Below are 11,137 nucleotides of genomic sequence, written 5' to 3'. Positions count from 1 at the left end.
TTCGAAATGCAGTATAACAGATCAGCCTCAGCATATATCCCACCTTTTTTTCACAGCTCGGCCATTCACTAGCACTTGGCCTTGCTGAGGGGCATAAAAGTTCTCCAGAAAACACACACAGGAGCTTTTTCCACCACCAGAGGGCCCTACCAGTGCACTTACTTGCCCGGGGCGAAGACTGAAGGATATATTCTGAGAAGTAAATGTGGGTATAGTTTTTCTTCTTGTGTCTAGGAATTCTGTTACAGCTTCACTGGCATTATCAGACAGAAAACAAATAAACAGAGCATTCAAATGCACTTGCAATACACTAGTTGCATCGCTGCTCCCCACTAAGATCAACCATAGCACAACTGTCATTAGGTATCTCAATAATTCTGTGGTTCTTATGTTACCCGGGTTCTTCTACCCGACGTTAATCAGGTGTTTAACCTTTGTGCTTTTAGCCAAAATCATTAACATTATTCAGCCCTTACACATAAATAGGAATGCAATGCAATGCAATAGGATTTCAGCAACAAGCTATTTATCTGTTCACGCTGAGTGTGACAGTGTGGCGCAATGTGAAAACATCACAGCCAATGAATCAGAACATATCTTATATGCTCAGAAACTAACAAAAATTTGTATTTGGAAAATTGCATTATGCATTTGCTATTAGTCAGTAACCAGTAATCTAAAGTCTACCTTCAGTAAAGAATACCTTTAATATATTCATTTTTTTAATTCCACCTGCCCTTCAAATGTCTCTTAGGTTTCCTGTCAATATATTCAAACACTTTCTCTGCAGTGCCAAAGCCTTGGAACAGACCTGTGTACACTGACGATATACTCTGTAAAAAGAACAGAGAGTAAGACTTTGTATGTCAGATTCATCATGAGTATCACTCACACGCATATTAAAGGAAAAACACCATACCTCCAGGGCCTCTCCGAGCTCCAGCTCATAGATGATAAAGGAAATAAGGGTCCCTTTGCTCAACTGATTTGTCACCACTAGGTGGCCTCCATAAAATAGGATTATTTATATAATAGGAATACTTGCAAGGCCAACTCAAGAGACCTAAAGATAAAAATGTTACCTCCCCAAAAAAGTATAAATGTTCAGACTGACACTGCTGATTTATTTTATTTATTTATTTTTTGATCTATAAGATGTTTCAAATGCCCCAAAAGAGAAATGTACTTATTTATTAGAAAAATTTGATTATATAACTGAGAATTGGGAGTACAAATATTAAGAGCTTCATAAAGCTTTCAAGATACCTACATAGCTGGACCACATGAAGCAGGCATAGGCAACAGCTTGCTTCTTATTAAGAATAAACATCTCCTGAAGTCTTCTGTAGTAAGAGTCTCCTTTCTGATCCTCCTTCCTGAACTTCACACCGTTCTCATGGCTGATATTCTTTCCTCTGCCACTTTATTGGCCTGAGCCAGTGCTGTCTGAACTTCTATGGTTAATTTCTGTTAAACATCAAAAATGTGGAATGTTAATATTTTTTGTATGTGTACATATTTTGTATCAATGCATTAAAATGCTATTATAATGTGAAATATAAAACAATATAGATTATGTGCTGCTATGAACTATAATACACCACTCGCCATTGTTTTTTATGCAATGCATTTGCATAAGTATTTGTATATGCATAACTTGCCTTGTAATACTCTCCATACAGCTTGGAGACCACAGCTATATATGGGAAACCCATAATGGTGAATACAGACAGCTTCCATGACATCCCAAACATCAATGAATGAATATCAAGATGCCCACAGCTCTCACAAAGCTGTGCAGGAACAGGTTGACATTCTGTGAGATGAGGTCTCTCACCTGACTATAGTGTCTGAGGTAAGTCTAGAGGTGATGTCACCTGTAATGCAAACCATTAAGAGCTGAATCATTAATGTCTTCTGTACCTCCACCGGTCCATAGAAGTCTTTGAAACAGTATTGTTAAAACACTACTTGATTTGAATTTCCTGAAGGCAGCAAAATAATAGTATTAAAGTATTAGGTTTTAATTGGAGCCATAACTTTACCTGTAGTTGGCATAAAAGAACCCAATCTCCTGATGCATTAGTGATCTGAAGAGAAAGTTTGAAGTCTAATGTTCAAACTGGCAAACGTAACAGAAAAGACACCTCCACGAAACCCAGTGGCTATGGACTACCAAAAAAAAAAAAAAAGAAAGAAAAAAACATAAATGATAACACTATGTAGGGTCTATAAAAAAACATGAATTGAACTGCTCACCTAACCAAAGCCAAAACAGTGAGACTAATCATTGGTTTGGCAAAATGATCCATGCGTTTCTGGATAACTATGCCATCTATTGCTTGCCCTTGTAATTAATTTTCACCTATAGGAAAATTAAACATTAACACTATGAGCTGATAAACACTATAGATGAGAACAATATGTTACAATATAATGTGCTAGATGTGCTACCATCCAATTATGACAAATCAAAGCATTCACGTATGTAATGACTAGAGTAAAGATTAGCTCAATCATAACACTTCAACGATTTGCAATCTGTAATTAGACCATTAGGTTTGGAAATCCACAACTACTGTTGTGAATATGATTAACATGTAACTTTTATTCACACTACTGTTCAGAAGTTTGAAGAAGAAAAAAAGAAATGCTGTTCTTTTGCAATTATATTCAAAAAACCTTGAAAAAATGTATCACGGTTTCCACAAAAATATTAAGCAATGTTTTCATCATTCATATAAAATAAAAAATGGCTTTCATCAAATCAGCATATTAGAATGCTTTCTGAAGGATCATATGACCCTGAAGACTGGAGAAATTATGCTAAAGAAAATTCAGCTTTGCCATCACAGTAATAAATTATATTTTAAATAATTTTAAAATAGAAACCATTATTTTTAAGTTGTAATAATACATAATATTATTGTTTTCCTTCATTTAAAAAAAAATCTAATTAATGCCTTGATGGGCATAAGATACTTTATGTAAAAAAAGAGAGTGAGAGATTGTGTTTTGATAACTATCTTTTAAAAATAAATTTTCTAAAAAAGAAATAAATAAAAAATCAATTCCAGTCCAAACTCTCAAAATCTATTGACATTAAATGTTAAATACATTTCATAGCACTTATGCAGTAACAATATTTAATGCATCATGTATCATGCTTCAGTTAGCTGTAAGTGTTAATTGTTAGTCCATTAAAAGCATTGTTGGTTTATGTTGATTATTGAATATTATTTATTGATGCTAATGTATACAATCATAATGTACATTTACTATACATTCCATGAGATTGTTTATTAAGAATGACTGCTGGGCCAACATTAGCATTACTTACTGTCACAAATGATAGATAAATAAAAGATTAACTCATGAAATTTCACTTAAGATGTTTACTCTTAGAATATTTAAGCCATAACTATGAGAGTGAACTTAAACACGGCAGAGAGAAGAAAGGAGAAAGCAATGGCCAGAAAACCAGAGTCCTTCGTACAGTACAAAAAGAAACAGCCAATTGTGGCCCCTGAATGGGCATGTAACATAGTAACACTATGCTGTCCTTATTTTATTAATAACCACACTTGAGGCTTTGAAGAACTTTTAATGACCAAATGGATTTCTATTGTGGCGTTGTTATCAGTGCGGTCTAAAGTTTAAAATAGGCGTTGGCAGCTCTAATAGGTTGGTGTTTATATATATATATATATATATATATATATATAAACAAACAAAAGTTATAGGAATGATAAAATATGAATTTAACATGGCATTTCAACACTAAATGGTATATTTCAGGCATGTTGCCACATGGTAGGCTGTCCAAACGATGACACCAGTAACAAGGTGACGTCAATCTTATTGCTGCTATCTGTGGTCACATTCTTGCACCTTTGTTTCAACCCTAGTTATTTCAAAGGCAAACAGGAAGATACAGGATGTGTCACATTGGCCACAGAGTAGCTGATTTAAACTGATTAACAGATCAATTTATTACAAATGAAAAGTGTAAATTGTTGGATAGCATTTATCATAATTTGAAACCTAATGGAGCAAAAAGTATTTACGACAAAGTCTGAAACTTTATAACTATTTAATGATATATAGAACCTTAACGTTTCCTTTCCACGCACATGGATGAATTACTTAAGTAAACAATGAAGCACTTTTAATGTCGTTTGCAAATTGTCGTTGGAAAAAATCAGTAATCTATCTATATACATCTATTTTCTGTGATAATGAACACTGAATATTACAATCTTCATAATGTTTACACAACATTCTTTCAGATAATACTGAATCTGTGTTCGTCAGATGACTAATCTAAAACAAATCCAGATAAAAAATGTCTTTTGGGACATTATTCAACCAAGCAAAGCAAACATCTACATCTTTTGGTGTGTAGTTCAGTCACTAAACAAAAAATCAGTGTCAGTGAATGCCTTGAGGTAAAATACAATCTTTTAATCTTGCTACATTGCATGCTGAAACAGAAAGTGAACATGAGTTCATCCGCTTGACCTGCTCTCTGTGGACCACTTACTGCAGATATCAAGTCTTCAAGCTGTAGTCTATGCTAATACACTTTGAGGATTGTGCTTTATGATTAGTCAAATAAAAAAAAAGATTTTCAGTGCACATCAGAGTCTGTTAGAGGATATTCTAGGCCGTTCTTCTTGGCTTCAGGTACATTCTGGACTGTGGTTAAGACTGTCTCCACTGGGAAAGACAGGTAGAGGCTTTCCTTAAGCTTTTTTGCTGTGGGTGTTTCCGCTGTGAACAATGGGTCCGTCACAGTGAGGGTGATTGAAGGCATATTTCTAGCCTTGCGTTTTGCATTTTTCTTTTCTTGTCTGTATGTGACATTCATATTTGTAACTACCTGTATAGAAAAAAGAACATTATCAGGAGAATGGTATGGAATTACAATTTCAAAGCACTAAAATCAGTGTTTCTAAGCTTGTATGCACTAAAATCATTGTTTTTTTTAGACATGCATTTTGAATATATGATAGTTGTTAAACGTGTACAATGGATCGCTAATTAAACTGATCTATTAGTACATTTGTTCTGTTGTATCTCTTATACATGCAAAAAGTGCAGAGTGGTGGTACGCAAGGACTGAAATTGAGAACGACTGTATAAGTAAATAACAGGACTAAGAAAATTTTAACTAAAACAAATGCCCAGACTTTACCATCTGTCTGATGTTATTCTGTTGCTCGTGCATGGAGGAAAGGAAAGCGTTTGTGTCTTCTTCATTAACAGTCTCATCCTCCTGGTCTTGATAGCAACTAAGGGGATCAAACTGTGTTTTAAAAAAAAAACAAGAAATTGATTATTAATAGCAATTCAGTCAGTGTACCTTCTCGCTTATTATCTTCTGTGTGACATGCATCAGCTCTGTACAGAGAGAGAGAGTGGGTTAAATCAAGGATGGTCTGCATATAGACCTATCCTATGATCACCTCCACTCACTCATTTTTGTGAGGATGATGGGTGTGACACACAGGACCCACAGGACACTTGTGTGTTTCAAGCTTTGTCTGGCTACCTGTTTTTCATCCGGTCAGCAACGTGCTTGTCTGAATGATAATTCTCACATAAAAATATTGATACCAAATTTTTGACTACACATTTTCTTATTAACTGTAAAAATGAATGCGCACAATAAACTTAGTTGGGGTAAAATGAAATTGACAGCTCTCATTAAAACAAAGGGAGCTAACACTGACAGTCTCTATATACAACACACTAAATTAAAGGCACAGCTAAATGTGGAATATACTACAATAGGTTTATGTGAAGAATGTTTTAAGTTGACTTTAATTAAAAGTTCTAATTTTTTGTAACGTTCTGTAACGGTTTAAGCTTATGCATGTTAAAATAATGGCACATATTTTACTGTAATGCAGAATGGCTGTATTTACTCAATTAGAAAATGAATCCATTTAACATAGATATCAGTACCAGTTTTGGAATCGTTGATACTTGCCTTCATTCATAGTAATTACAAGAGAGTATATGCCAAGTTGCCAATAAACAAATTTAAAATATACTGTCTTTATTTTGTTTCTACACTGAAGTGTGAAAATATATTTATGATTAAATTCTAATGTTAGGTGCAATTATTTACAGAACAATTTGTGATTATTATTATTTATTTTTTTATGGACTACTTTTTACAATAAAGCACACTACTTCTTACATTAAATCATTAATTCATATAGCAAAATGATCATATCTTAAAAGTTCATCTTCTTACCTCACTAGACATGCAGGCTTTTCGGTTAAACATTAAAAAGTGTGGTGTAAATTTTGTTGTAGGGTTGACTGATGTCCTGAAGGTGGCCAAAACTGAATCGAGAAAATCATCCCATTCCACCTGTTTCTCCACCACCATCTGTTTTATGGCATCTCTGAGCAGATTACTGCTGCGATCATACAGTGCGTTCCGCTGCGGCTGGTCTACGGACAACACTCTATGCACTATGTTCCACCGGTCACACAGGTGCTTTGTAACCTATAACAATGCATCAATAATAATACAATCAATAGCCTTTGCATAAAAGGTTGGTTTTTTGACAAAAACATTTTACCTCCTCACAGAAGTCAGCACTTTGAGAGCAAAATATGGTCTTTGCAGGGCCAAATCTGGAGGGGGAAAAAAAGCATTTTAGCAATAATCAGCATATTTATTCTTTATTAATGGTGCAATATTATCTCACCTGCAAACAGATGATGAAATGCACCGTGCAACACAGAGACCATCTTTCTTTTGTACAGGAAAGGCCTCTACCCATTTAGTGTAGTAATCTGTAATAATAACAATGTGTGTGTTCCCTCCATGTACAGTGCCTGGGAATGGACCTATTTGTAAAGACAAGATTTGGTTACTCCTTAGAAACGTGTTACAGATTAGGCTGCTTAAAAAGTCCCATATGAAATTTTACCAATTATTTCAACTGCCAAAATGTCCCAAGGACCATCCACTTTGATGGGTCGTACCGTTCTAGCCAGGTTTTTATTCTGCTCTGTGTGTTGACACGTTTCGCACACTTTAATCTGAAACAGACGATACGGTGACTTGTAGATGACTTACATGACGATACCAAAGCCCTCCATTCCTAAAAGTGTCAGATTGATGACATCCACTGCATACCCAATCCACAACATCCTTGACAATGCCAAGCCAGTAGTATTTACTCTGAATCCTATGGACGGTCTTCTTCTGTCCCAGGTGATGCCCGATGTCATTGAGGTGACACTCCAGGAATATCCGTCTCTTCCGCTCTGCCTCAATCACTACCTCTCGCTTTTCTTCTTTCTTCGGGCCCACATAATACAACCGGCCATCTATAGCATTTATCATAGAGAAATGTAAGAGATAATAAAACAAAGCACTAATCAACAAACAAACAAACAGATAATTAAATAAACAAATCTAAGTTATTGTTCATTTGTAATGTTCAAACCATTACCTTATTACATATACACAATAACACAGTTTATTGTTCGGCCTGTCAAAGTTAACATAGTTACATGAGAAATGAAAATAAAAAGCTTTATGTCTTTAAACAATGTTTTCAGGAAATACAAGAGAGATTAGTGACATTATAACGATTCTGAGATGAGCTCTTACCCTCAATCATAAATTTCTGAGCATATCTTTTAAGGTTTTTCTTGCGAATAGGATTCATGGTTTGAGGATAACAGCCTTCGGCAACAAACGTGTAGATATCCCCGAGTCTGTTCGAGCTGGACTCCACCACCTCCTCCTCCGCGACTGGCAACGAGTCCACACTCAGCATTCTGCTGCCAATATAAGCTCCCAGGCTTTAAATACATAACAGATGGAACGGCTAAATAACCATCCGATTTTAAATTCAAAACTACAAGCACGCCGATTTAGGGGAAAGTAAAACGTGTTTCTGAACAACTCGAGTTTTGCCTTGAACTTGCACGCTCACACACAATAACAGTCGGACGGAAGGAATTAAGAGACGTACCAGGATGTAAACGTTACTTTTATCACTCGGTATTTATTGCTCTTTTTAGATAGGGACTAGTGCAAGATGTGTCTTGAATATTTTCACTCATCTACACAGAAAAAAATTGCATAATTAAATCTGATTATTTTAATTATGTATTTATTTTAGCGACGCAGTTTGTTTCTTTACGGACATATTTCTGGTTGTTCCAAAACATTCACTGAGTGGGCGGAGTTCTGGAGAGATTGACAGTTTTGATCTGCGAGAGTTTTATAAATAGCGGTTAGACCTGTATAAATATATATCAGTGTGTAGTTAGAAATACTAAATCTGTATTAGTCAAATCAGAAAAAAAAAACTATGGAGCGATTTTACACGTGCAGTTGTTTTTTCAGTGATAATATTTTTCTTGAAGAATACAAGCTTCATGTGCGTTTCGTCTCAGAGAACCAGTTCAGGAAGGACTATCAAAATGTAAGTGATCTACAACAACAATGTCTAATGGCTTAATGTTAAATACTTAGCCATTTGTGTCTGAATACCAGTGACATTTGCTTAAGATCCTCAGATCCCTGGGTTGTGTGTCTGAATCTCAGTTCAGAGACGTGCTTGGAAAGGTGAGAGAGCAGAAATCATTCTTGTGGTAACGATGGACATCATGCCTGTAAGAGGGTGGTTATTTACTCAGTCGTTTATTTATAGATTCATGCCGAAATCGAGAGACGCCAGCATTATACATTGAAATCGGCAGAGAGAGCAGCTACCATAAAGGAGATTTATACACCTCTACATCAACATGTTTATTATTTGCAGGTAATTATATTCGGCAGTGCAGGTAGTCTATGATTCAGGATCGTTCACTGAAATAATATCATCTATCCCATGCAAGGAGTCATTCCTGGCCCCAGAGTTTTTACAGTTGGTAAAATACTGTACTTCTACTAATGCAACCATGGAAGGACTGATGAATCTCATCCAGACAGAGGCAGGTGAGCTGCTTCTTTCCTCAGTTTCCAAATTATGGAAATTATTCTGGAAGAAAAATTATGCCAACAAACTGTTTATTTTGAAGCACCAAGGGTCTTCCGATTCCCGGTGTTTCGAAAGGAATTCTGCAAGGACTTTATAGAAGAGCTTGAGCACTTTGAACAGTCGGACGCACCAAAGGGCCGGCCGAACACCATGAACAATTATGGAGTACATATTTTTATCATACACACTTAATCCAGATTGTGTGATTGATATTGCATTCAAAAGGCATACTAAAATTGTTCGTTTAATAATAATTTGACATCTCTCTCAATGAATACAGATTCTCCTCAATGAACTGGGCTTTGATGAGAGTTTCATCACCCCACTGAGGGAGGTCTATCTGCATCCACTCACGGCTCTGCTCTACAGCGACTGTGGAGGAAGCTGTCTGGACAGTCACAAGGCTTTCGTGGTCAAGTATGCTATGCGTGAAGACTTGGACCTTAGCTATCATTATGACAACGCTGAAGTCACGCTCAATGTATCATTGGGGAACGATTTCACAGAAGGAAACCTGTTCTTTGGAGACATGAGACAGGTGCTGTGAGTTATAGTTTATAATAGAGCTACATAATAATAATATAATAGAGTGGCCTTTTATTGTGGCCACCCTAAGACACACATGTGCAATAATCATGCTGTCTAATCAGCATCTTGATATGCCACACCTGTGAGGTGGATGGATTATCTCGGCAAAGGAGAAGTGCTCACTAACACAGATTTAGACAGATTTGTGAACCATATTTGAGAGAAATAGGCCTTTTGTGTAGATAGAAAAGGTAGATCTTAGATCTTTGAGTTCAGCTCATGAAAAATGGGGGAAAAAACAAAAGTGTTGCGTTTTTATAAATTTGTTCAGTGTATATAATATTATTTTAAAAAGGGGGAGTTCTTACTAAAGGGCCTTTGCATCAAGAAGTTTGGAAAAAACAGATTTAATGTATAATCTTTTGCTTAATGCATACAGTACAATCAGTTGAATAAAATAAAATGAAATATTATCACATTCACCATTTAACCCCCCTAAAAGCACACAAAGAGATTTTATTTCATAGTTATACAACACTTTAGTTCACTTTACGAAGACATTGACACTTTTGGGCAGCACAAGCATGCAGCCTAGTTATACATGTTAAAGGTCTATTTACAATGTCCTGATGATGTACGTTTGTTTTAGGTGCCTCTGAGTGAGACGGAGTGTGTGGAGGTGGAGCATCGCGTTACTGAAGGTCTGCTTCACAGAGGCCAGCACATGCACGGAGCTCTACCCATCTCCTCAGGCACACGCTGGAACCTCATCATATGGATGCGAGCTTCACGTGAGAGGAACAAACTCTGCCCTATGTGTGGTAAGAGACCCACACTAGTGGAGAGTGACGGATTCAGTGATGGCTTCACCATGGACCCTGACGACACTAGTAGTACATTCTCATGTCCTTTAACATGATGTTGTTCCATGCATATGGGTGCTGTTCTAAAGATTTCCATCAAAGTTATTGTACTTTGTTTAGTGGGTCAGCAATCAGGGTAAAATGATTTTGGTGCCTTCTTCAAAATCAGTTCTAAAGGGGTATAAGTGTTTATGTTTATTGGTAATTTTGACTGTAAATGACCTGATGATTGTAAATGTAGTGGTTTTAAACCTGCTATTGATGTTAGTCAATTTCTTATCTTAGGAAGAACTGTTAATATATACAAGGAATTTGAGATGTACAGTAAAATAAATAGACAAACAAAAAAAAAATAATAATAATTGGTATAAGGCTTATATGTACCAAAAACATTTCAGTAAATATTTTTAATCTGCCACCTTTACCAAAACTCAAGTTGCCAGAAAACTAAATTATTGCTTATAGCAATACTAACAGAATTATTATTTTAAAAAGTAATTTTTTTTCCTACAGAGGTTAAATTCATGTTGGCAAATATCCATCATTTGCAACCTTTCCATTTACACATATTCATATACAGAAAAAAACATCCAATGCACACTGACCACAAGTCACACAAATATTCTGAAACCTTCAAGTAAATAAAATTAAAGACCAAAATCTGTTTTGTTTGCTATTTCAGAGCTTGTTTTTGGTTGTTTCTTTTCCCCAACTTTAATTTCT

At 35.7% G+C, this 11,137-nt stretch overlaps 2 protein-coding genes and 1 pseudogene across 3 annotated transcripts; 1 reads left to right on the top strand and 2 right to left on the bottom strand.

Annotated features, from left to right (window-relative positions):
* Positions 1–722: 722 nt before the first annotated feature.
* Positions 723–3,291, bottom strand: LOC132135531 (ABC-type oligopeptide transporter ABCB9-like; annotated as a pseudogene).
* Positions 3,292–4,443: 1,152 nt separating this feature from the next.
* Positions 4,444–7,979, bottom strand: zgc:113436 (uncharacterized protein LOC503528 homolog). The gene is made up of 8 exons (XM_059548327.1): positions 7,643–7,979; positions 7,163–7,356; positions 6,954–7,065; positions 6,729–6,870; positions 6,600–6,654; positions 6,266–6,523; positions 5,198–5,308; positions 4,444–4,882 (listed from the first exon to the last, which is right to left on the bottom strand). Exons 1-8 carry the CDS (start codon positions 7,809–7,811, stop codon positions 4,631–4,633), a joined length of 1,293 nt encoding a protein of 430 aa, XP_059404310.1. The 5' UTR covers positions 7,812–7,979; the 3' UTR covers positions 4,444–4,630.
* Positions 7,980–8,134: 155 nt separating this feature from the next.
* ogfod2 (2-oxoglutarate and iron-dependent oxygenase domain containing 2) lies at positions 8,135–10,791 on the top strand. Of its 2 annotated transcripts, none has more exons than XM_059548330.1 (7): positions 8,135–8,465; positions 8,560–8,608; positions 8,694–8,804; positions 8,881–8,980; positions 9,064–9,188; positions 9,304–9,561; positions 10,201–10,791. In XM_059548330.1, exons 1-7 carry the CDS (start codon positions 8,419–8,421, stop codon positions 10,468–10,470), a joined length of 960 nt encoding a protein of 319 aa, XP_059404313.1. In that variant the 5' UTR covers positions 8,135–8,418; the 3' UTR covers positions 10,471–10,791. The 2 variants fall into 2 exon arrangements, with proteins under 2 accessions (XP_059404313.1, XP_059404312.1); XM_059548329.1 differs by having other exon boundaries at positions 8,552–8,608; positions 10,201–10,790.
* Positions 10,792–11,137: the final 346 nt, after the last annotated feature.

The sequence above is a fragment of the Carassius carassius genome, chromosome 4 (genome assembly GCF_963082965.1).
Source record: "Carassius carassius chromosome 4, fCarCar2.1, whole genome shotgun sequence".
In the NCBI taxonomy this organism is placed as follows: Eukaryota; Metazoa; Chordata; class Actinopteri; order Cypriniformes; family Cyprinidae; genus Carassius; species Carassius carassius.
This window is presented reverse-complemented; position numbering and strand designations above follow the sequence as displayed.